This window comes from Camelus ferus, chromosome 29 (genome assembly GCF_009834535.1).
Source record: "Camelus ferus isolate YT-003-E chromosome 29, BCGSAC_Cfer_1.0, whole genome shotgun sequence".
In the NCBI taxonomy this organism is placed as follows: Eukaryota; Metazoa; Chordata; class Mammalia; order Artiodactyla; family Camelidae; genus Camelus; species Camelus ferus.
Window position 1 is genome coordinate 15,790,286 of NC_045724.1, and position 27,101 is coordinate 15,817,386.

At 39.9% G+C, this 27,101-nt stretch overlaps 1 protein-coding gene across 2 annotated transcripts in view; it reads left to right on the forward strand.

Moving 5' to 3' along the window:
- Window positions 1-27,101, forward strand: part of PREX2 (phosphatidylinositol-3,4,5-trisphosphate dependent Rac exchange factor 2) — a 235,549-nt gene that overhangs the window by 200,827 nt on the left and 7,621 nt on the right. For both annotated transcript variants that reach the window (XM_032470041.1, XM_032470042.1), the window contains 2 exons: window positions 19,275-19,377; window positions 24,500-24,567. In XM_032470041.1, coding sequence (XP_032325932.1) covers window positions 19,275-19,377; window positions 24,500-24,567 — 171 coding nt within the window. The remainder of the gene's footprint in view (window positions 1-19,274; window positions 19,378-24,499; window positions 24,568-27,101) is intronic.

The window sequence follows — 27,101 nt, forward strand, 5'->3', positions numbered from 1 at the left end:
CGTGATCACTTGCTCCTCCTCTGTCACCTTTCCATTTTCACAGGGAAATGAAACCATGTAGGTGGAAACAATAGTGCAGACTTTGATCTTCACTTTAATCTGAGTGGGCAGAGAGTCTTCTGTCCCCAGTCATAGTCTCTTCTTAGTACCAGACCAGTTCGATTTTTGAGAGGATGGTAGTTACTGTTGATTCAGATTTACTTGGTACTTGTGTGAAGGTCTGCGGTTGGTGCTGTTGGCTGAGTAACATCATAAAGTCGAGATGCTTGTGTTAGAGACATTAGGTGTGCACAACAAACAACGAAAATCATAACAAAATAATAATGAATTATTATATGACAGAATAACAAAAGCATAATTAAACTAAAAATAGCGAGTTACCTACACTTCAAGAAAATGTACAATGGCCTAGGAAAGTTACAGCTGAAAAAAAAGATTCAGAAGGAATGTAGGTCTTTGAGATGGTTAGAACTTGCCATTGAGAAGGTGGTGTTTGAACCGGGTTTTGATGGGTCAGGTTGAAGAGGCAAAAAGACAGAGAAAGACAGTTCAAGTCAGTAGATTCTTCTCTGTGAAATTCCATTTGACTCGATATGCCTGAATTCTAGTTCTCAAGTTGACCCAGCACGTCCTTGCTTATCTATTTGCCTAAAAGGAGCGTGACGTTTTTGTGGATGACACAATACGCAGAATCTTCCCCTTTATTTTAATTGCTATGTACTTTGTGCCCTCTTGCAAGCGTGCTAACAGCTTAATTGAAAATATCATCTGTGACCAAATGAATAAAACATGATTTCATAATTTTTTCATTAGCAGAGAAATGCTCTCTCCCTCTGATCAATTCCTGTTCATTCATTCTGTTCCCATTCGTTCATTCATTCATTATTCATTCACTCGGCACCTACGCACAGAGCATCAGTTACATGCCAGCATTGTTCTAATTGCTGGAGGATACAGCATTGAAAAGCCAAGCTCCCTACTCCCATGTAGTGTAAATCGTGCTGGGGGAAAACAGATGATAAAGTAAACAAATAAGTAGGTAATGTACCAGGTGGAGTAAATACAGAATATAACAGAGGTCAGAGGGGTGACAAGTTGGGAAGAAGGAATGGTGCCATCGAGGAGGGGATTTTGTGAGAGACCTGTTGGAAACAGAGGAGCGAGTTATGCAGGTGTCTTAGAGAAGTGGCCGTTGATCATGGAAGCAGAGTGCAAAGTGGGCACCCAGGTGAGGGTGCTCGGCGTGTGTTCAGGGAACAGCATGGACCATTGTGGCCTCAGCACAGTGTCATCTCCTTGATTAATTGTGTTCTTCCCCTATCCTGCTGCAAGATCATAGTCATCTGAGGACTGTGACAATTAAGGGGATATGTCACACTTCAGACTACAAGCATGCTCTCTTATCTCCACATGAATTTACTGAAAGTTAATGCGTTTGAATCTGCCATTTAATCCTAGAACCATGACCAAGTTGTCCAAATTATTCTCTCAGATGTCCCACGAGCAATTTTAGAATTTGACTAATGAGGAGTAGGAGAAATAGACTGACGCTCCACAACTGTTTATAATGGCTGTGTTCATTGATTGGTATGTTGGTATCAAAAGTAACATTCAAATTTCAAAGTTTCTTGACTGTTTCCATTTCTACGATTCAAAATAAATACAACTTATTAGTGCATTTCAGAGACATTTACTGAGGTGTAAGCACTAATGCCCTATGACAGGTGCTGAATTTAAGGTTAAAATTATTTGAAAATAGTACGGCTTTATTTTTCTATTATGCAGAATAAAATGGGAGTTAACATTATCTCTAATTTTTCTGCGAAGGCTGTGCTTTGATTTTTCATGGTGATAAAATATTTATGCTAATTTATGTTGAAATCAGAAATCTCGAAGGAGACAGTTCCTAAAATAATTCTTTAGTCATTATAATGCAGACAGCTGGAGAGGACCTCAGGTAGGTTCACACCTGCACTTAACATTGAGCATGGGGGTATACCCTTGGTTCTGACAAAGGGGAGAAGTTCATAATATAAATCAGAATAAATATTATGCAAAATATTTTAATCATTTGCTTTTAAAATTAAGATAAGAAATGGTTACCAATATGATATCCACATTAAATAATGAATTTTCTGCCTTTTCTGATTTTATTCACAAAAAAAGGGAATCTGAAATACTTTGAAAGTATTGTTACACTGGTTTCATATTAAAGAAAAGAATGTGACTTTTCAGAATGAAAAGGCAGATTTAATTAGCATTAATGTCTAGATGTGTTAACGCCAACCTGAATTAGATGGCAGAGCTGCGCAGAGCAGTGAATGCAAGATGAGTAGGAACAGAATTCAGGATGAATTATTAACATCTTTTCCGAGCATTTAGCCCGACTTTGTTTTTATTAAATCCTCTTTCCCGGGGCGATCCTATGTGTGCATTACAAGTCTGCTGGTGAACATTCCTGCCCGCATTCTCCTCGGCCATCCACTTACGTTAAGTATCTCCATTGCTATTGGATAGTGGAAGAAAAAGATTGTCTCTTTTTAAGATCAGGATTTTTGCCTTTTAAACAATATACACGTGATATTAAGAGATAGTTTAAAAAATGAAAAATTTCTAAAATTTCCTATCCTGACCTGCCTTCTTTCGTTTTCATTTTGCGTTATCTTCTTCACCTTCTATCAAACAACATACATCTGGACGTGGTTCTGTTACTACATATAGTTTAATGATAATAATCTGCTTTATTGTCATAGTATCTATCTATCTATTTTTGAAAATGTCCACATAGACTTTCCCTTGATCACTTTTACTTGCTACTTACTGTTCCAGTCAGTTGGCACATGGTTTACTAAACTACTACTTTAGTGGTTTGTCTTTTCCCTCCACTGCACGTAATGCAGAGAGACATCTTTATGTAGCTGTTCAAATTTCACTTCTATTTTCCATTAACCTCAAGGAAAACAAAAGTATCTTCCAGATAGAATTACTGTGTCAAAGAGTTTAAACCTTTGGGGTTAATATATTTCTGTTTACGTTCTCAGAAGGGTTGTCCTCATGAACAACCTCCGGTGAGATGGATGGATGGTCGTGGGGCACTTTGACCTTGACATTGTCCGCAGGGGGTGCGAGGACCCGATTATCTGTTGTCCTTCTCTCCTGGATGTACAGTGATGTTTACGTAGTGCTTTCGTTTGTTCTTCTTTAACTAATAAATACAAACATTTGAGTATCTTTTGAATTTTCTTTCCTTCAAAGAGTCACGCTATATATTGTCACTATGTCTGCTTTACAGGCAAAATTATTTTTTGCCAAACTGGACGTTTGTAAAGCATTGAGTCAGTGGTGTGGTGTTTAAAGTACTCTTTTGTGCTTATGCAGTGATTTTTCTGCCAGCCGTCCAAAAGCGTACTACAGGATTTCCAAATTTCCCTTTTATTCCTCCGGCAGCATCGTTCTGTGCAGTGCGGCATTTTGTTTTGTTTTACTTATTTTCTCCCACCCCTGCTTAATGGCCAACTGTTTTCATTTAACTGCTATAAATCAGCAAACTGCAAATGTTATTAGACCTAAGTGCATCCTGCTGCTTTTGAAAACAAAGGCACCATGGTCGTCCCACTGCGTGGCTCAGCTTCCTTCCAGTGGGAAAAAAGCAGGTGGAAATTTCCAGAGGCTACCTGCAAGGATATATCAGAGAAATTTTTAGTGAGGGCAGTGAGTCTGGAATCACAGTTTTTCCCTCTGTGGACTGGTTCCAGGGAGAGTTTGTCCGTATACTCTTTGCATCTGTTAATAATGAGTTTTCGGTGGTGTCGGAGCCCTGGGATGGTCCTGCAGGAAGGCGGGTGATTGGAGCACAGGCCTCCTGTCTGACTCACCTGTGTTGTCTTCGAGTGAGAAGCTTGAAGATCTGTACGTGTAAATTACCTTTTGTCTTGTGAGGATGAATCTCTTCCGGGAAACAAAGCCCTGCGTTAACTAACATACCTGGTGCTCAGCCCCCCAGTGGGGATGTGGACAGCAGCGTCAGGAGGGGTCACGGGGTCAGGGATTCAGCAGCACCTGACACCATTCGGCACATTCTGTTCAGAACCCCACACAGGTGAGAGAAGGGAACAGTGTGTGGCAAGGCCGGCCTGTTCTCATCATTAAAAAGCGTGATGATAATGAACATCAAACACTGAAGAGAAGCATGAGTTACCAATTTGGTTAATGGAACAGTTTTTATTTCAAATGAAGATACACCGTATAGTGATTCTTGGTTCTTATAAGCATCTTTTTAAAAAACATCTTTTTTTCAGTAACTATCAATTAATCTTAAACCACTTTTGTTGGACCTTAAAGAACTCTTTCTTTGCAATATTTTATTTTGTCATCACCGTGACATTGAAGGACAAATTGACAGATAGGCCCAGATTAAGGAAGACAGAGTCTTACAAGAAGTGGAGCCCTGAAGGTAACCTGGCTGAGGCAGGCAGAGTCCTCCCAGGGCGCGTGGGGAAGCTGCATCTTTCTCCATCGTGCGACGGAACATCAAGTAGCAGTGGGTTTACTCTGGGGATTTCCATATGTAGGTTAGAGTCCAGGTATGAGACAGAAAAAAAAAGTAAATTACTGCAATAAGCAAATGTAGGTTTGAAATGTATCCATTTATTTTTTTGTCCAAAAATGAGATTCAGTATTCAGTGGAGATACTTGAATTTTAAATCTCCAGAAAGATGGCTGAATAGAACAGAAGAAACTGCTCACTTATTATCTCAGGATACTGTATGTCCCCAGTAAGTCCTAAAATTATGCTCTTCTGCTCAGGAATCTGAAACACATTCATCTAAAACACTTCTTTTAGGTAAGGGTAGTAGTTGCAATGACAGAGATGACTTTTGAAACTGTCTTAAATGTGGCTGCACTTTTGATTATTTTTCTAGAACGGCTATAATTTGCTTATGATCAATGGAACTGTTCTCATTTGTTTGATAGCTGATAAAATCATTAATGAATCAAAACAAAAACCCAACAATGAAAATATAAAATTGTGTACTAATCTTGAGAAGAGAAAAAATAAAATGCTATAACGGGGCTCTGGGAGAAAGACAAAACACATCCTACTCATGGTATGAACATAAATCTTGATTACTCTTCCAGACTCATAGAAGCGGAGACTTAGAATTGTGGGTACCAGGGCCTGGGAGGAGGGGAAGAGGGGAGATGTTGGTCAAGAGGTAGAAAGTTGCAGCTGTGCAAGATGAATACATTCTGGAAATCTGAGCTCTGACATACAGCAAGATGACTACACTTATCAATACTGTATCATACATTTGACATTTGCTAGGAGGGTAGAATCCTAAGTGTTTTCACCACAAAAAAAAAAAAAAAAGTAGGAAAGAAAAGGAAAAGAAAATAGTAACTATGTGAGGTGGTGGATATGTTAATTAGTTTGATTGTGATGAATACATATAGATCACATCATCAAATTGTATACTTTAATTGTCAATTATGCCTCAGTAAATCTGGGGGAAAAAAAGTAAACAGATTTTCAAATTATACTGAGTTGTAAAATAGGCAAAAACAACTCCACAATTTATGCCAATTTAAACAACCAAGTAAGTAATGTAAGTTTATTCTCTTAAAATTATAGGAAGAAATCTAATACTTCAAATAGGATAGAAGTTGTATTCTTTTACTTCTTTTCCATTATCTTTTCTAAGAGTTCTTTACCCTGAAGAGGCAGCTGGATTTGCATTTATATATTTTTCTTGCCTAGATTTTTCTTTGTGATTGATGTGAATCTTGATAAATTAGCACATAAATTATTTTGAAATGTTCGTTGTTTTTTTAAAATGAGATTACTGTGAAAGAAGACTGAAACACTAATTAGGAGAGTGACTTCTTACTGTGTTTTCTAGTTCTGGTCTCCAGTAACCACGTGGTATTAGCCAGACAGTCTTTAATTTCAGTAGGTACAAGACGAGAGCTTGTACATTAACTACCCTCTATCATTAAAATTGGAAAATTCTAGGCACGTTAAACATGTCTTGATAAAATAATCTAAATGCATAATTATTAGTTATAGTTTAGCTCTTTTTGCCAAACTCAATTTTACCGTTTGAGCATATTAGTAAAATTTAAGATTAAGTAAATCTTATTTGTATTTAGCTATTTAAAAGTGATAAATGTAGAATCAACTTTAAAAAGTGTTTGAACAGGGTATGATTCTTCAAAGTTTATTTTAAATAAACTGAAGTTACTGTTTTCCCTAAACCTGCAAAATTATGTGGAAAGCAAAATAAAATTCCAGTCATTCTCTAGGGTATGTTCCTGAGGGCTTCAAGGCTAGTGATTTTATAAGTACTCTAATAAATGTCATAAACCAAATTTGCTGTCCTCCAGAGGAGGGAAGAATTATGGGTATCTCACCAATGTAAACGTTTCGTTTGCCTGCACTTTAAGAATTGCCTCTTTCCCTATGTGACCCTGGAGCAGGAGAGCAGGTGGTGTGGAGGAAGTGGAAGGAAGGAAGCAGCAATTTCTGCCTCTACAGTGTTAATTTTAAATTGGTGGTAGGTCATCTAACATCTTCAGGAGGAATCCCAAGGAGCGAGATTTAAATCCTGTTAAGCAGGAAGGATGTAAGGTAAGACCCGTTATAGGTTTTAAAGCATGAATAGTGTTTACTAGATGATGGAAATGGAGAAGGATGGTGCAGGGTGAAGGAACAGTATGAAAATACAGTAGTGAGGTGTGAAATAGCGTACGACGTGGGTGGAGGTCACAGTAAAGGGTGCAGTTTCTGGGCAGTGAAGTGGGAAGAAAGCAGTGCTGGGAGATGAAACTAGCAAGAAAGATAGGAAGTGGAGAACAGACGGCCCTACCAGCTATGTTAAGGATTTGGGACCCCCTCCTGGAGCCCTAGGAAGCCTATGAAGGGTTTCCAGCAAAAGAATTACATGATCAGATATTTGAACAAATATTTTAGAAATAAAGACCAGGACTATGGTCTGTAATGAGACAAGGCTGGAGGACGGGAGACAGCCAGGATTTTTATGATAGTGCAGTGAGATGGTGAGACTAAAGCTATGGCATTGCACAGGGGTTAAAGGGGAAAGGGCAGATGTAAAAGGTATGAAACAGTGGCAAACAGAACCAGATAAGTGGTGAAGAATAGCGGATGGGGGGAGGGAGAGATGTTAATGACTCCAGGTTTTCAGCTTGGAAAGCTGGGAGGGTACCCTAGGAGAGAAATAAACATTTTACTTCAAGGGGATTGTGGAGAGGGCTGTTGAATTAATGTGGTTGGTACATGTTGAGTTTTAGATGTTCATAGTGTCCCTATAGGGGGATATCCTTTGATGGATTCATAATCAGCGAGGACTAAGTGTATATATGAATACAAATGGATACAATAACAATAAATAATAACACGTATATGAATACATACAAATGGGCATCATAACAATCAATAATAACATATGTATGTATAAAATCTCAAGGGGTGATGGAAAAACATTAAGAATTCTCTGGGGAACACACTTCAAGTGTTAGGAGCGGGGAAGAGGTATTCTGGGAAAAGGCACGGCAGTGGGAGAAGAGAATGGCAGCTGTGGACACTGAGGAACGATCACCAGGGAGCACGTGGAGAGTGTTCGTATTACCTGGTTTGCCACCGCCCCATCCTCTGTGCTCCTGAGGAGCCTTGGAATAAAACACTGAAGGATGTACTAGAAAGGAATGAAAAATATTCAAACAAAACTCCATTCAGTATCTTGGATAAGCAGTTGTAAGAGAAAACAGTTATGGTACATTGTCAAAGAACTGGGGAGACAGGTGCAAATCATGCACTAGACGCCCCGTAAGTGTTGATGTCATCAAAGAGCCTACACAGAGTAGGGACAAAAATCAGCCGAGAGAAAAGATGGACTAGAGAGTGGGTGTTGGGGAACTTCAGGTAGCTGGCACAGGTACCCAATCTATTCAGTTACATTCCGCCCCCCTCCAAAAAAACCAAAACAGAAATGAAATAAACTGTTGAAAGCGTCCAGGCTGAAAAATTTAAAGTGCAGGGGAACAGATTTAAACCCGGAGGCTGTGGTAGTTAAGGTCCTGACTCACGCACAGATGCTTCATATTCATACACATCGTTAACATAGCGAATACCTCCTCCGGTGCTTAAGTGCTCGATTACCCGTCCCCGAAGGTCCGTGATGGCCTCTGTGCTAACCTCAGCAATGAAACACGTCGAAGAAAAACACATCTTAATGTGCTTGAGTAGAAGAGAATGAGGGATTTGGAATGTCCTCGTCTGGCAGTTGATTTTGTAAGCCTGGGTTTAAAGATACATACTGAGAACTTTCTGAGAACGTATTGAAAGTTGCAATAGACAGTCCTATTATCTTTAATGGGAATTTCATGGCTAATTCCCTGTGCAGTGCTGGAAATGTGCCCCTTAAAGGCAATTGCTTTTTTGCCTGAAGATGTATGGAGCGAGCGGAGTATTCAATTTGGCTCTGCTTCTGCCACCGGCATCTTGCTCCAGCTGTTCCCCACTGGGTCTCCATGCTGTTCCGTTCTTTCCACAGGGCTCTGCTCCACCAGGTCTCTTTGCTTTCTTTTCAAACACTCATTAACCCCTTATCTTTCAGTGCGCAGACTATGAAACACAGGAAATCAGTACAGTCATGGGAAGATTTCAGTAGTGTCTGCTTGACAAGAGTCAAATAATAATGTTGAAATGATCAGTAACCACCCTTCTCCCCCAGAAGTTATTTCTGTAAAATACATTGCAAACTTGCCTGAATGATCACTGGCTTTTGGATTGCCACTCTGGTTAGACCGTCATTCAGATTCTTCTAAGGGAGAATGTACCTATTTACTCTTTTATTATACGTGGCATATGTGTGTATACAAGATAAGTGGATTCTTTATTTTTTGAAAGCAAATAATTGTTTGCCCTTTTGTCACGTAAAAGCAAGTAATTGTTTGCCCTTTTTTCACGTAGAAGTATTTATGTGTTTCATTTAAGATGGTGCCTTCTCTGGGATGGAGAACAAGGACAGAGGGGTTGGGTTTTTGAAATCCCTGCTGACTTGTGGCAGTTTGCTCAAGCTTTTCATCTGTCATAAACGCATTGCTCAGGGTGACCAAGGTGGGGTGGTTCAGCAGGTCGGCAGCAGGCCTTTCCATGTTAATTTTGCAGATGCTCTGCCTGTGGCAACCCAGAGCAGCGCTTGGGGACGGACTCGCGTTTAACATCCTGCCTTAGCCTCTCAGGTGGACAATTTCTCCTCGGTTTGAGGCCATAAAAGGAAGCAGGGAAGACAAAACCCTGCAACATTCAACAATTAGTTTCTTCAATCGAGTGTTTTCCTTCTAGTTGTCAATAGACATTTCTCAGTGGCGCCCTGTACTCAGTAGTTAAAAGCAATTAGAAGCCAGAATAAATGAGATCACTGCAGGAATGAACCTGCCTTACACAGAACAGCACGTTTTATGTAGAAAAATGCAAATCCATAGCAGAGAAGGAACACCATCTTCCTTCAGTTTATTTTTACTACTTGCTTGCTTAACAATCAGTATAATTGTTTAGCATGCTTCTAATCTAGTTCCTTTTTAATTACAAACACATTTCAGTATGAGGAGGTCTAGGTTTATAGTGAAGTGGTTTGGGCTGGCTGAATTAGTCTCTGCCAAAACAATGCATTTAACGTATAAATGCTAAGGCCAAGATTGGGATTGGTGAGTTATGGGTGTGGGGAGCCAAAATTCTCTAAATGCTGTAATCTATGTGGTACGATTTTGGTACAAGGGAAAGAACCCTGGATTTTGAATTAGAAAACTGGTTTTGAATCCTGTTACTTACTGTGTGACCATGATTGGATCACCTGGTCTCTCAGATGTTTACTGATGAAATGGAAATAAATAATTTCTTTTTGAAAAAGATGGCGTGAGGATTAAGTGAGCAATATATGTGAACGCCTCTACCACAGGACCTGGCAGTGGTGCACACTCAGTGTTTTCTGTCTCATCTGCGTTTCTGGTAGTGAATCCATATTCTTACTGTGAAGTTAGAAATGTGAAATGCATCTGGGTTTTTTGTTTGTTTTTAATGGAGGTACTGGGGATTGAATCCAGGACCTCATGCATGCTAAGCATGTGTTCTACCATTGAGCTATTTACCTCCACCCCTCAAAATGCATCTGTTTCAAATGACTAGACCTTAGCTAATAAAATAGGGGAAACCTTGTATGTTAAAAACAAAAAACAAAAAACAGTGGTAGCTAAGAGAGGAGATCTTAAATGTTCTCACCCAAAAAAAAGAAGCGGTAATTATGTGACCTGATGGAGGTGTTAGCTAACTCTGTAGCAGGAATCATTTTGCGACACAGAAGTGTATCAGATCAGCATGAACACCTTTAACCTACACAATGCTGTATGTCAATTATATCTCAAGAAATCTGGAAAAATCACAGAAATGAGTCACAATAGGATGAAAGAAGAGTTTGAAAAAAAACATGAGTTAACTCCTCTGACCTCTAAGAAATGAGATACACACGACACTGGGCCATGTTAGAGCTTCTTTGTAGACTCCTCCTTTGGTTGCGTGTAGAAAGTCGTTCAAGAACAGTAGAACAGGATCCCCTTGAATTCAAGGATGGGAAGCTTTCTTCCCTCATGTCAAAAGCCAAGAGTGTATGTTAGAATAGAGACAAATATTTAGGACCTGAAAAGAATCAGGGGCCAGCATTTGTTTGCACGTGCATTCGCTGAGGGACAAAGCAGCTGTTTGTGGAGCACAGCTATGGGGCATGGGCGGTGCTGCCCCAGAGCAGGGCATTGAGAGATCCTTGGTTTCTTGGCACTTCTGGTCTGAGGTCTTGACAAGGGGACCACACTGGGCAGCCCTGGTTCTCTTTAATATTGGCAGTAGGAGAAAGAGAGCCAAAGGATGGGTTTTTTAATGAAATGACTCAAAGAAATGGACGCCAGCTTTTGAAGCTACAGTAGAGAGGTAGAATTTCTAGCATGGCACTTTAACAGTATGAAAGAAATGATTCTGTTAGGGTTCCAGTGTATCTTTCTGAACCCGGGAAATGTTGGTGGGTGGTAAATGGAGAATTTTGATGGGAGAATAATTGATAATTAATAGACTTAATGTAAGAGTAATTAATCAGTATATTATAATATGTAATTTCCAAGCATTACCGAAACTCATCTAGAGTTGTTAATCAGAAGACATGGCAGGAGTGTGGTTAAATCCAGAGAAAGGAAGATAGATGCAAGTCATTGTTCATGAAAGAAGAGCTATTCATAAGCTGTAAGGGAGTCTGTGATTGGGCTTTTTTTTACTAATATTTATTGGCTACAATTCATTTATTAAATTCATCAAATATGTTTAACGAGCGAGCACTTCTTGAACAAACACATGGCAAATGCAGAATATAAAGAAATGAGTCTTACTTTTCGGGAGTCTGTAGAATACTGTTAGCACACGTGAGGAATTCATGTCAGTTTCCTTCAATGTGTCCACAGAATCCCGGGGAGTATGCCAGGGTCTGGGAAGGCTGCAGTCAATTCAGACATCAGCCTGGCCTCTTGGTGGTGGTGGTGACAGTGGTAGTAATATTAATGAAAATTGCTAACATTTATTGAGAATAAACTACATGCTGTATCCTGGGCTAAGTACTAGACATGAATTATTTCATGTAATCCTGAAAACGGCACTCCGAGGTGCATATGGTCATTAAACTCAACTTCCAGATGAGGAAACAGAGTTTCAGGAGCTTAAGTCATGCATCCACAGTCACAAAGTTATTGGCAGATTCAAGAGCCAGCTCAGGAAATTTACCTCTGATGCCCATATTCTTTGTCCCTGCACCTTTCAGACAAGACAGCTTGACGAGAGGTCTGGCAGGTGACCAGGGCGACGAGATCACATCGCGGGGGGAGCAGCGCATGAGAACTCTGAGAGGAGGTGATTGCAGAGGACTGTGGGCGGTATAGTGGCAGCTCACGGGATAGAAGTAAAGAAAACCAGAGACCATGCTGTGAAGACTTTGTGTTTCAAGTTACCAAATGGAAAGCCCTTTAAGTGTTTGCATTTGAATCTGCATTTTTAAAAGATCACCTTCGAAGAATAGTGGGAAGAGACAGGACTAGAAGAGTCTGAGCGAGGCGCACGAATCTAGGCAAGAGATGATGTTAGCAGTGCAGTTAGGAGAGATTTGCGAGACAGGAAGAAATATGAAATGAATGAGTGTGGAAGGTAGTAGGGTAGGTATATTAGCATGCGGAACTGCACACACACCTTAATCTGTTGTAACTGATGAGTTTAGTTTGAACAGCTTGAGGGATTATGACATTTTTCAGCCTGGAGGTGAAACTGTGGGTAATCATAAATAAATAGATGAAGATTTTAGGAGAGCAATCATTTTAATCTTGGCCACACCTACTCTAGGAAGGCATTGCAAAAATAGAAAAGTCAAAGACACTAAAACTATTGCACAACACATTTTTAAAGAAGTAGATAATTTCTACGTCTTATTTATTCTAATTATTTTCTTTATCAGGGTCAGCGTTCATGGTGAATTTCTATCTCATCTATTTCCTACAGCTTCTTTTTTTTTTTTTTAATAGCTGCATAAAATGGGATCATGAGAAAAGCACAAGGAAGGAGTAAACTCATCTGGAAACTGAGCAGAATCATTTACATTTTTTTCCAACAGGGAAAAATACATCTTTAGTTCAAAGATGATTGAAACTAGTTTGCCCTGGGCTACCCAGGCCGGAAGTTCAGGTGATGCTGCAGAGTGCATAAAACCCAGGCGACTGCAGGACCTTCCATCTGTCATAAGGAGCTTCTGTGTACGAAAGAGTGGGGTGCAGACAGCAGTCGTAGCTGCTGCTATTCCAGCTTGTCTCGCCTGCTTCGTTCTCTTGGGAGTGGAGCAGTCACTAGTATCCTCTCCAATATTTGAATGCTGCCCAGGTAACTTCAGCTTAAAAAAGTGTCCCAGAGAACCACAGCTGATCAGATTCCTAATAACTTGTTTGTGACAGTCACTTGAACAAGGATGATGGACTTGGCTTTTAATTAAAGGAGGACCAAAGACTTTCATAGAATAAAGGAAAATGATTTCATGTTTTAAGATCTAAATCTGTAAGATTCTAAATATAAACACCTACAACTATATAAAGACATATAACTCGTGAAGGATATTATCAAATAATAGGTTCTTTAGGATGTCCCTGTACCTAGACTCTGAGTGATACATTTGCCCTAGGGGAATTTTTTTTACTTCAACATCTACATAATTTGAATTTAGGGCAAATTATTGTGGCTACAAATTCAGAGATCTTTATTACACTAGTTTTTCATGAGTTTTATTTAATGCGTCAGTTTATAGCTAGAATCTGAATGCCCCTCCTCCAGTAGTAATAAGAAAGTTGGGGAGCATCCCCAAGAGAGAACCAGATAATGATTAGCTACCAAGCAAGACATCAGAGTTCCCGACTGTGAGCATGCTGAAAGTCAGCAAATAAATCCACTGTCGGAAAATAGCTCAAAGCCGTAAACCTCATGTTGTTCTGGTTCACCGTGGCAGTTTCACTGTGAGTTACTACCTCACCCTTGTGGTCCAGAAGGGGCGTTGCATCTCGCCACGTGTTCATTTTGATGCACTTCAGCCTTTGGGAGATTGACTTCCTTGTTCAGTATAATTTTTTTTTTTTTGCATGTTTGTTTTTTGTGGGGGGAGGTAATTCGGTTTATTTATCTATTTTTAATGGAGATCCTGGGGATGGCATGCAGTCTGCCACTGACCTATACCTTCCCCAGTTGTTCAGTATAATTTGAATCAACATTAAATGAGGCTTTAGAACTCTGAAGGTTTTAATGTGTAATTAGAGCAAAATTGGTATTTTTGTCTGTGATCATGGTAAATGACCAAATATGTAGAAGGTCATTGGGTCTGGAGAATCTTTTATCTAATTTATTATAGAAATGTCATGAATCATCTTAAAGGAAAGGACTACCTTGTCTTTTTGTTTTAATTAGCATGTAAGATTTGAAGTCTTACAAAGTAAACTGTATGGTGTAGTAGATTTGAACCAATAAATGGTTGAAATACAATACCTTGCATTTAAGCGAATTGAGGAAGCTAAGCTTTGTCTGTCCAAGGAGACTGAGCTGAGAAGAGTTTTGTGTCATTGTGTACCCTGGCATCTAGAAACAGGACTGGAAAACAAGAGACCATTTCACATATTTTCCTGACCATAAACGCGACAGTTTGTCAGATAAAATAAAGTTGATACCTGATGTTCTAGGATCGGTTGGGACAAAGATATGAAATAAAAACCACAGAGAGTCATATATTAAACAAGTGCCAGATTATAGTCAGGTGAACTCTACTTCAACCAAACCCCAATTTATAAAAGAGATATTGCTGGACGTTTATCATGAACTTCATATAATTATTAATAATCTAGTAACATCATAATCTGGTGAAAGAATTTACCATAAATTTACTGTCATGAACTTCTCTTTAAAATAAACGGTAGTAACGGCTTTTGTAAATAGTTAAAATACAATGGGATTTGAGAAATTGGGATTTACAAAGGCTCATGTTTCTCACTTTTTCCAAATAATATGTTGCCTATAATGAGCTCATAAAGACAGATTCACGGTATGAGTTCAGTGGCAAAGATGGATGGAGAGGCCACAAGCAAGCACACATGTCACTCCAGGTGATTTTTGACGTACTTGGTGAGGTCACTACACCATCATTTCACAGATGAGAAAACTGAGGCTGAGAATAGAAGTAACCTGGCCAAAATCCCACAAGACCATCCTCAAACCCCTAGTGCCTCTGGTTGTGACACCCACTTTATTAACTTCTACTCTACATTCAGAACGTGTCATGATATTTGAAAGTAGCGAAAGGCACCCCCAAAATGGACAAACATTTCTGATTAAAGGAGAGGTTTGGGCAGTGGTGCCAAGATGTTGACCGTAAGCAGAAAGAGGTTCTGAGTAGAGTGGAATAGGTGAGGCGCTGGGAGATGGGGTGGAAGGTGGGAGAGCAGTTGGTAGAAAACTTTAAGCATCAGGATAGAGAGTTTGCTTTTGCAAATGTTGCCTGGAAAGCAATGGAAGATGCTTTGAATACAGTATTGATAGCATGTTAAACTGGGGTTGGGTGCGTTTGTACCATGGGCAGTGGGAACACTCTGGCGTCCCTCCCTACACCAAGGTGTTGTAATAACCTAACTGTATGTGCAGGTGGCTGTGAGTCACACACATAGGTCCCAGTAAACCCAGCCTAAGTGCATCTTTAATTCTACTCCTTTTATTAGCTCAGTTCCAGAAAGAACCATGGCAATTTGAACATCCTAGAACATGACAGAGGAAAATTGGGACATAAAAAGACAGTAGTCATAGCTATTTGCAGTCAAAACATATTGCTTTTGTAGATTCGGAAAAGCTTATGACTATTGTGAACAGCTTCCTGGGGATCGTATAAACAAGGGACTCTGAAACGCAGCCTTCTTTAGCTTGATCGTAAATCGACTCTTGCCAGCACCTAGTGGTACTTGCAGGAACTAAACAGACACTCAAAAATATTTGTTGAGTGAGTGAGTGAATGGATGGATAGAAGGGTACTTCTCTGTGACTCTTTCATAGCATTTGCTAAATCTAAATGCCTTTGCAATTAAATTGGACCCATTAACCACAGGTTACATTTATCATATTAGAACTATGCTAAATCTCTGAGTGGTGTGGGAATCTATTTTTAATATGAAATATGTCAAGAAGATGTATTCATTCTAAGCACAGGTATATTGACCCTTTCTTTTTCCTTCCTATGGGGAAATGCACCATTCCTGCATAATTTTGCAGCCCTGTCAAATGCACTCTCTCAGGAGGATGCCCTGAGCAGGGCTGTTACTTGGAATGTCTTATAACTAAAATTATGAGACAACTTTCCTTAGTGTATATGTTATATTTACCTTTTTATGAAGGACAGATTCTACTCTGTGACCTTTATTTTTTTTATTTTTGTGACTCCCAGGGAAAGAGTGGTCTAAATTTTTTTAATGATATTGCGGCAAGAAAGAGCCAAAAAATTGAAAGCGTGTATTTTCCAGGATGGAATAAAAGATAGATATATTTAAATTTTAATTTAACTGCCCCATGTGAGAACAGAGAGAGTTCTAGAAAGGAAATTGGGAGGTCAGACAAGAAATTTCGTATTGAATGGGATTTGGTTGGGGTTCCCAGTCTTTGGTATGTTCCTTCCCTTCTCTTGCCCAGGGTTAGCAGATCAGTCTCAGTGGTAATCAGAGAAGTACCTAGAAAATCAAACGATCTCTCCCAAAACCTGACTCTGGGTATACATTTATGCACCATGGACAAGCCAGATTCTGCTCTCTGGGTCCGGAGTCTTTCAGAGAATGCCAGAATCAAAATGCTTCTTGCAAATGCTGAGTTTTTCCACTTGACATTCAGATTGAGAGAGATGAGAGAATATAAAAAGCTATGGGGTGAATAATGGGATATTGACAGCAAAGTTGAAGGCTTATTGCCAGGCATTCTTACACGTGCTTAATTTAGAGGAATGGGATTCTGTGATGCTGTGATGGAAAAACTCGGCCTCCACTGGATAAATCAACTGTGAATCCAATACAGGAAATATTTCCCATGTTGACCTGGTTGTCTCTTTCTAAATTTTTCAGTTTTTAAAAATTTCAAATTAATCTTGGGACCTGTTCGGAGTATACACAGTACAAAAAGGCACATACAGACAAAGCCATCTTCTCTTGACATACTGGTGAAAGAAAACACATGTATCCATTTTAAGGTAGATTTTTCTATTAGATGATGTATTGTGGTTGGTTTTAAAGAAATGACGCTTTGAGGTAGCCTGTCTGAGAACATGTTACTGGCCACGTTGTTTGATCGGAAGATTACAGTAAAATCTTTTAAAGTCTCTGGCAGATAATTTGCCACCGTACTGCTGTTTACTACAACTTGAAGTAGAGGGAAAATAAATCAGTTTAATAGGATTCAGAAAACGGATAAAAATTATAGGCTGCCTGTTAAAAGTCCTCCACGATGAGTAAAGAGTTTGTTCCAAGTTGAGGAGGGCAAGTCAGGCTTGATCGGGAAGCGCAGACATATTTCAGTGTGATCAGAAAAAGATAAAGATTTTTTTCTTAGCTTCATTCAGCTGGTGTAATGAGCATTATTGATTAAAATGTTGGGATCAACAAGGACTGAAAATTGGAGTAGAGGAGACCTTAAGGAGGAGAAAAAGGTTATGGTCTGTCGAGTAAGCTGACAATTAAATGCTTTGTAAAAATTGATTTTTGAAACGTGACCTATCAGTTATAGCTCTTGGCTTTCATTGGCATGTGTGTGCAAGTACACGTAACACTAAAATTGTATGTTATTCTCAGACTCGTCCACTAAATGTTTATAAACATCGAAAGACCACAAGACCGTCTTCAAGCCTCAGTGCCTCTGGTTGTAACACCCACGTTATTAAATGCCAGCCCGTCTGACTCTGTGTGATTAACGCTTTCTAATGAGTCCTCTGGAATGTTAATGAGGAAGCTGCTTTTCATGTCATTTAACAGCCAATGGTACTGATCATGTTTCTCCTTAGAATGCAATTATCTATAATAATACAGATACCCTTTGTCAGGTTTTTTCCTTTTTTCAAGGTTTACTTTTTTTTTATTGAAGTATAGTTGATTCACAGTGTTTCAGGTGTATAGCAACTGATTCAGTTATACATATATATGTATGCTTTTCAGATTTTTTCCATTATAGATTATTACAAATATTGAATATAGTTCCCTGTGCTATACAGATATATATAATTTTATATATAGTAATGTGTATCTATTTATCCCAAATTCTAAATTTATCTCTCTCCTCCTCCCTTTCCCCTTTGGAAACCATAAGTTTCTTTTCTATGTCAGTGAGTCTCTTTCTGTCAGTTTTTTCCGAAAATGACAACAGTAATGGTTTAAGTCCCTTTCTGCTCTTTTTCTTAATTCATCAGTATCAGAGTGTGCTGGGTGGGTCGGGCGTCTGTGGTACTGCTTCATAACCAGGGGTAAAAGCGGTAGATATTCCTCACATTTACGTTGTACTGTAGAATTTTCTTTGGTAGGGAAAACTAAACAGATGGAGAAAAATAATGTATGTAAAACATCAGACTGCAGGGAAGAAAGTGCAGAAGTGGAGAAAAGACAGTCAAACTACCAATCAGTTGAAAAATGATGTAAAACAAAATCTGCTGTTAGGAATGTTAGGAAAAACATCTAAAGGTAACGAGCATTTTCATGGAATATATGCAGGAGGTACCCCCAAGTCACAGTTTCAAGACCTGCATCTGAAAAATATTAACAAGTAAACTTAAAGGGCTCACAGCTGCGTAAGAGCTGCGATAGGGAAAAATGTGGAAGAACATGAGAGAATTGCCTTAATGAAGGAAAAGGCCCAAGACTCACCAATCACTAAATACAGGAGCTGAATTCTGAATTTTTGGGGGGCTGCTTTTGGTACCACGTTGCTGAAGAACTAATTCAAAGTTACTTTTCAAAATTTTACAGTCTTTTAGATGGGGTCCAGGAAACATGCTTTTTAAAAAAAGATTCTGATCTTAGTGAATGTGAATTTCTCTAAGATATTGGGTATAAATCAGTATAACTCTATTAACTATCACTTTGTAGATATGAATGAAAAAATTAAGAAGTCATTTCTTGTAAATTACATGAAATATCAGTGAAGAATAATGTCGATAATAAAATTTATTCTCATTCTGCTTACTTCATTTCCTCTGTATAAGCTCTCTCATGAACAGCGTTTATTATGGGTTTGTTTTTAAATTTAAATACTTAATTTAGGAGGACCCCAGCAGTGCACCTCTATAATCGATTTTTGTACAGGTGTTCTATGCAGAAAAATCAGTGGTTCATTGTCTGGGTTGCTTTGAATTTGGCCGGTTCGTTTTGATTTTGAAGTTCGTGGAGGAGAGGAAAAAATTAATTCCCCTCTACTCTGCTGACTTCTTAGCTGAGATCCTTGTAGTAAAAGATAGATTAACAAGAGGGAAGCAAACAGACGATTGCTAACATTTATACCTCACGAGTACGTGAGAGACACCTAGGGAAAAGTGAGTCCCTCTTCAAGGAGGCAGATTTAAAGGTTGCATATGTGCTACCTGTCATTAGCGACGATCTTGTGGGCTCTGACTTGCCCTTTTCTTTGCCCGCAGGTGCACCCTGAGCGTGACCCTGGAGCAGGCCATCATTCTGGCCAGAAGCCACGGACTGCCTCCTCGCTACATCATGCAGGCCACAGATGTGATGCGCAAGCAGGTGAGTCTCACGCATATTTTAGGAAGTTATTTTACAGGCCCTGGGTTTGAAGGCTCCTTGGTTCACTTTTCGGTGTCTGACAGGTGCCTGGATGTGACAGACACTTTCCCAGGCCCAGAAAGTACGTGGTGAACAAGAAACGCTGATTCCCTGGGAAGAAGACAGCACAGACATCTATGTGAGGGTTCCCCAAGAAACTTAGCCAACCTGAGAAGAGGGATGTCCAAGAGGAAGGATGTCTGAAGGAGGAAAGGGAGTTGGCCAGACAGAATGGGCAGCAGTGGATTTGGGGCTGTGGATTTGAGGATCAGAGGACGTGTGGCATCTTCTGGGAATGGCAGTGGTTTAGTGAAGCTGGGGAGTAGATTGCGGAAAGGGGTGGGGCAAGGAAGAAGAGAAAAGAACCGAGGGCCCTACTCACTTCTGGGGACCTCAAGGCGACTTCCCCACCATGCTAAGAAGCTCCTACGTTGTCTGAGGAAGCAGCGCATCCCTCAGGTTTTCCTTCCAGCGTTTGGACTGTCTTTCGGTCACTGAAGTACTTGTAGGTGAGAATCCACTCTGTTACAGAACGAATGAACCTTCTATACAGTAGCTCAATAGTATTTTAAGTGCGGTCGTTTGTTTTTTAACCCCTAAGATTCTTGAAAAAGATAACAGAAATGCACTAACATCCAATTTACTGATTATTAGGAAATGTGCTTAATCTAGCAGAAAAGACACAAGTCAGTGGAAAGACAAAGGAAGTTAAAAGACATCGATTTTATATTTTTTTCTGCTGCCTTTTCTTAGGACTACCAAAGAAAATTGATTTAACAAACCCCTCTAACCCCTCTACTTGCTGATTTGGTTTGAAATATCCAATGATAGTGAGTGACTTAATTTTTAAGATATGCTTTTGTAATTATGTTTGCTGTATTTACTAAAGACTTAGTATATAACTCTCAGGCAAACATATAAATCCCTATGGGTTTGCTCCCAAGATTGCACTATAAAATGTCAACCAAGCTAAAAGAAAAATCCATGGAAATGGCCCTAAATGAGGGTGGCGCCTGCTTTGGGGTCTGCAGAGATGAGGGACAGTGAGCACACAGACACTGGTGCTTCAGGTTGGGAATCCCGGAAATGAAGACTGGAAACCAAGGTCCAAGAGGGATTTGCTGAGTAAAGGTCAGATCCGTGAGAAGCACATGACACACCGTGGTTCAGCTGGGAAAGGGCAAATACAGATGCAAATGCCAGCAGGTTTTGGAAGGATTTTCGGCTAGATATGCAAATTTGGTTTTAAAAAGTAGATCAAAGTAAACTCGTGATTATCCATACCAGGGTCGGGATTTGGGTGCTAAAACATACAGAAAGAGATTAACCTTTCTGTTTCATTCTGCTGCTGTTAGAGTAAGTTTGCAGTAAGACTTGGAGGAGCCCCTTCAAAATTATGGTTTGTGGTAAGACTGAGAGGCTTATAATTAATTTTTTTAAAAGAATAATCCAGTAAAGAGGTCATTATGAGCTGGCTACGTATACATTCTTACTATATGGGTTTGAATAAACAAAACCTTTAACTTCTTATGGCTGAAAATTGAACTAGATAAACTAGAGACGGGAAAAGTAAAAACAATATTACCTAGGCCTTCACGACTTGTTTAACTGATAGAAACCTCTTTAAAATATATTTATATATGTGATTATATCATTATATATTAAAAGACTAAAAAATTATGACGTCTATAAGTTGATTTCTAAACTGCACTATTTTTCAGTATTTATTACTCCCTCCTTTTTTAAAAATAAATACATTTAGGAGGGGTAGCTTCCTTCCTTTGTTGCTTGTTTCTCTGCTCCCAGTTACGACGTCTCCAAGTGGTTCTGAGACAAAGATCTGATTTCTGCCTTCTTTGTGAGAGATTGCAGAGCCTGGGGTCCTCTCTTTGCAGAAACTGGGGTAGACTGGTGCACAGAAGAGACTTCTGCAATGTTCCTTTTGTTGCTGATCCCCTTTCCAGTATCCAGCAGGAACAGGCAGTGGGATTAATGGCTGGAATCCAATCTACAAGCCAGCTCTTACCCACTTGGGATCTGAGTAGTTAGAACACAAGTGTGAATCAAAAATCGAACTTTTCTGTCCTTTTGTCTTTTCGTCATTCAGATTCAGCTTTCCAGAGACTGGTTAGAATGTTTGCCTGGTTAATGAGTAATATTTTCTAAGATCTTTAGTTTCTTTTTTAGGAAGAAGGAGCTTTTCAGCATGGTTTATTGTTCTTATTCCTAATTGCAGTGCACTCATCCCTTGTTACCCACCAGAGATTGGTCCCAGGAGCCCCCACAGATAGCAAATCTGCAGATGTGCAAATCCCTTGTATAAAATGGCAGAGTACAGTGAATAGAGTAGGCCCTCTGCATCTCTGGGTTTCTGCATCCAGATTCAACCAACTGCGGATGGATGACACCATTGATTGAATCTGCAGATACAGAAACCCACAACTATGGAGAGCCAACTATAGTTCTCATGTACAGATTTTATATGTATATTTTTCATAGAGCTACTGTTTTAATTATCTGGTTGCATTAGAAGGAAAGATAAAGGATAGAAGGGAAGGGCATTGCCCCGGGTTTTTGGTAATGATTATACTAACCCTAATAATCCTAGGCAGCATTTTCACATAACCAGCTGACCTGGTTAATAAAAGGTTTGAGGTAGAAACACTCATTTACATTATAAGCTTCAGGTTTCCTATCCTCTAAATTATATGTTCCAAGTATTCTTTGGTGGAAGCCTACCAAAAATTCTTTTTCAACCTTTTTAATAAAAACTTGGATTCTGAAGAATTCTGTCCCCTTGCCTACAGTGTCAGGGCATTATACTGGGCACTAAGAACAAAGCCTGAGGGCGATGTGGTTGTCGCCTAGTATCGTGGTGGACGCGTGCAGGCAGATCACCATGATGTACCCACAGGCAAGTGCCCTCCTGGGGGAAGTATTGACTTGAACTGATGGACACACACACATATACACATACAGTATAGACAGATGTAGAAATAAATGCAGATGTTTGAGAACATTTGCATTAGTCAGCTAACTCAGCCTACTGAGAAGACCCCGAAGCAGTTATACACCAGTAACAGTATGGGTCATACCCAGTGTCCAGACCTTGGGTTCTCAAAATCGTTCTCCATTTAAAAAGATCCAGGGATTCTTGGAGCTGTGGATAATTCCCAGCTGAGACAGGAAAGGTGAGCCTGGAACATCTTGAGGTGCCAGAAAGTAATCAAGCACTCAAAAATGATGGTTATGTGAGCAGGACACAAGAAGCAAACTGAAGGCACTCCCGGTGGCCAAAACTGGAATGATCTGAACAACAAAATATTACTAATAATAAAAAAACACTGGATTATAACTCATAGAATAAAATCAATATCTACAAATCTATTCTGGTTTCAGTAAATACTTGAATAAATAGATAGTTGGGGAGAAGGGGTAACTCTTCTTAACAGAAGCATTCCAATTCACAAAGACTACAGGGTATTGTTACTGGCAAGAGGCCCCAATAGAGGCTAAAATTAGTGAGCAAAAGTTTGAAGAGAAGCCAGATATGTGCATAGTCTCCTAGTATCTCCCCCAACATGTTTATTTATTACCAGCAAAAGAAAGATGGTGAGTTTGCAGTGGAAAAATCTGGCCGATGTCACCTTAACCAAGTGATGAGAGTTAATGCCACCCACTGGACACATCAGCATCATGGGACACGGTGATGACCAGCATCGGTGACACGGTACACTAGGAAGGCATCACTTCTGTGACTGCCTTGCCAAAAGTACACTGTCTTCTGTCTAATAGTAAGGAAACAGCTGCCAAACCCAAACTGAGAGATGTTCTGCAAAAGAGTGACCAGTACTCATCCAAAGTATTAAGGTCGTGAAAGACCAAGGGAGCCTGAGGAATTGCCCCAGGTTGGGGGAGACCATGGAGACGGGAAGACAAAATGCACTGTGGGTTCCTGGATTGGATCCTGGGATCGAAAAGGGGCATTAGTGGGGGAAATGGTGAAATTTGAGTAAGACATGCAGCTTAGCTAGTAGCATTTCCTGGCTTTGCTCATCGTCCTGTGGTCAAGTGAAGGGTTCATGTTAGAGGGAGTTTGCCTAGTGAGTAAACGATGTGACCGCTCCGTGCTGCTTTTAAGCTTTTCTCTAAGTCTAAAATTACTTCAAAATAAGGAAGTTTTTTAGCTGCTTATTTGCAATCCCTAAATTCTTTTTTGCTATCTGTCTTTTTGCCACACACACCCCCTTTCCCCATTTGCTTTCCTTTATTTGGTCCATCTTGAGTGAATATATATTTTCTTTTTCTTTCATTCTTTTCCCCCTTTTTTTCCCCTTCCCTTCCTATAGGTTAGAATTTGGAAGCAGGAGAGAGAGTTTCAGGGTTCTCCTCCATCTATGCTCAGCCCTCAAGCCCTGGTGTGTGGTTCTGTGTAGTAACTGATCCCCATTAGGAACTGAACAATGAATGTAGCTTTGTTCATGAACTTGACAGATTTGCAAAGACTTTTTCATCACTAAAGCACGTTATCTTTGTACTGTAAACGGTGAGGCAGACTTCTTACAGCCAGAGATCTACATGCATATGCCTTGCCCAGAGACTGCTTTAAGCTATTTAAGAAAATATTTTCTTGATAAATACTATGAAGTTCAAAATAACTAACTGTTCAGCTAAGGACAGGATGTGTGCATGCATGTGATGGAACTGTGATGTCTGTTCCACAAAAGTGGGGCCGCAGACCAGGTATTTATAGAATTTCCAGTTTTCAGTGTCTTAACTATTAATTGCCAAAGTTTTGAATAAAGACATAGTGAACAGGAAGCTATCATTTAAACTTATTTTGAATGATTTGGGTAGCTTTTGAAATAAATATAAATCCTTTGAAACAATATATCAGTTCATTTGGATTCTTAAATGCATCAATTTTGAAAATGTTCGATGATTTATTTCTCCTCCTCCAGTCTCTCTTGATGTTAAATCCAAAATTGTTGGAATCAATATCCTATACTCAAACATTAATGGTATGTTAAATAATTACTAATACAATGCAGCGAAAAACGAGAATTTTCCTTAATTCTTTCAGGGAGCAAGAGTTCAGAACACAGCAAAGAACTTGGGAGTCAGAGACCGGACCCCACAGTCTGCTCCGAGGTAGGTGACTCCCTAGGTCTGCTCTTTCCCGTGGGGTTTGCCACCACTTCCCGGACAGTGTCGCTCACAGCTAATGCAGCTGCCCTCTGATATGCCCAGAGCAGTTCTGAATGTAGTCGTGGAAATCAGCCTTGTCAGCATTTGGCGGCTAAATGTGATTAAGCATAAATGCACTCAGATAAAATGAAATTTGAGGTGAAGGAAACTTCAAGGCAGCAGGTAGAAAGTCTTGATATTATTCTATTTGGCAGGTTCCATCATGAATCTAAAAACCGAAGTCCATGCAGGTGCTACTAAAATTTGTATTCCAACTGTGCCCAGCGACCAGAATGCCATTTCCATTTATACTTGCACGATCGCTCATGCTGTTCCCTCTGGCGTGATTGCCTTTCCCAGCTGTGTCTGTAGGGAAAACTGCTGCTTAACCACAGAACTCCACTTGCATATCATTTTTCTCCTTGAAGTTTCAGTTGAGTTTTCTCACTCTCTGTGCTCCCTTAGTATCTTGTATGTTGATCTATTACACCCCGATTGTGTTGCAATGCATTGCTGTAGTCTCTTTGCCCAACCTGAATATGAGCTCTTTAGAGGCAGAGGGTATTCTGTTTGGATTTTATTCATTGCTCATCATAGTGCATACATAGTGCCTGCACGGAGCACCTGGACGGATTTCGAGAATGCATGAATGAATAAGTGAATGAATGAGCTTTTTGTTTGTTATCCTACCAACTGTTCACAGTGCACATATCATCATAAGAAAGGACTCTAATCCATGTTTCAAATAAATGAACATGGAAATAGCTATCAAAGAAATGTTCATTTGATTTCCCTGGTGACATTAGGGTAGGCAGCTGTCTATCTTGAAGTAGGGCACAGTTAAATAATTTCTTTCACATTTGATTGTTTTTAGACATTTGCATGTTAACAAAAAGTAGTCTCCTCCAAGCACTGTCACAGATGAGACACTCTTGTTTCTGTTTACAAAGCAGCTACTGGAGTGAGAATGATGACCGTGGCATCTGTGAAGTTGTATTTCATTCTGAAAACCTATGTGGGAAGTGAAAATGCTTTCAAAAGGGAAAACGTGTTTTCCCCCTGAAAATGGATGGAGCACTCGTGTTCTAATTGCGTTTATTTTTAGTGCTGACTCCTCACCCTAGTTAATCCTCAAGTCTTGTTAATGTTATTGTTCTTAGCTGATTAGATTAGACTCTAAGACTTTCTAGTTGCTAGGATTCATTTCATATAAGCATTCTCTGTCTAGCACCTTGCGCAGGCATGGCGTGTTTGGACAACAAACCCAGTGAAGCTTTAAAATTCCAACAGGGAAACAAGATAATGGCTCGGCAAGGTCTTCTTAGCTGGAGCTCATAAACACTAATAAACAGTGGGGATAAGACGTAAGCATCCTGATCAACAAACCTGGTATGCTAGCTCAATATGAGAAAAGAAACTGACGAGCTCCCTTTTTCCTTTCCTGGGTGATGTTTAAAACACTTGAAGCACAATAAAACCGTGCTGGCTCTTAAGTTGACATATTTTACAAGGGTAACGGCTCTGAGAGAGAAACTTAGTGTCATTTTTCAGTGTTATTTATTCTTTCATTTATTCTACAAGTATTTATTAGGGACTTAAGTCGGAAAGCACTCTGCTGTGCCCCATGGAGACAGAAATAGTTCCAGGCCTCAAGCTTTCAGTAAAAGAGAGATGAGGGCAAGGTCATTGCGAGGAAAGGGAGGATGTGAGCAGTGCTCTGTGAGGGTGCAGAGAGTGCTGAGGACCACAGAGCATATGGGATCCCTCCCAGCTGGGAACCAGGATTCCTGACCCAAAGACAGCGAATTGAAGAGTAGTTTGGCTCTCAAGGCCAGGCCACCCGCAGGCACATCTGATGTTTCTGGAGACATCTTCATGGAGATAAAGTTTGCTGTCTCTGACACAGTATTTGATCCAAATCCCCAACCAATCTAGTATAGTTTTCCTTTCACCATTTGCTTCCTTTCCTTTTTGTAAAATTCAGCAGACGTGTGTTGAATTTCTGCTACGCGCCACCTGCAGGTGTCAGGCACTTTGTTAAGAGCTAGCGATCAGGACGTAATCCTCTCTACCAGGCAGTGAGGTGCAGTAGAGCAACAACGGAATACCACGGAAATAGCACACAGTTTGTGTGTGTGATGAGAACCAGATCCTCACCAAGAATCAGACCTTACATTCCAGATGTCATGGCACACTGGTCTTATTTTCTGCGACATTACACACTTTGGAAACTATTGTGTAAGGAAGTTTGGTTTTCTTTCTCTGTGTAACTGGCAGGCAGCCTACTGTCGTGGTTAAAAGTGAGAGAGCGGTTTTGAGTCCTGCCATGTGACCTTATTTAATCAGGCTATGTATCTTCGCTGAGGCAGTTTCCTCATCTGTGAAATGGGGAGAACTGCCTTGGGACATAGTATTACTGATCAGGTAGCCTTGAAAAGAGGCACTTGCTTTGTGGTCTCCTTTCACACAGCTTTTATTTTTGTCATTTAAAAAGATGA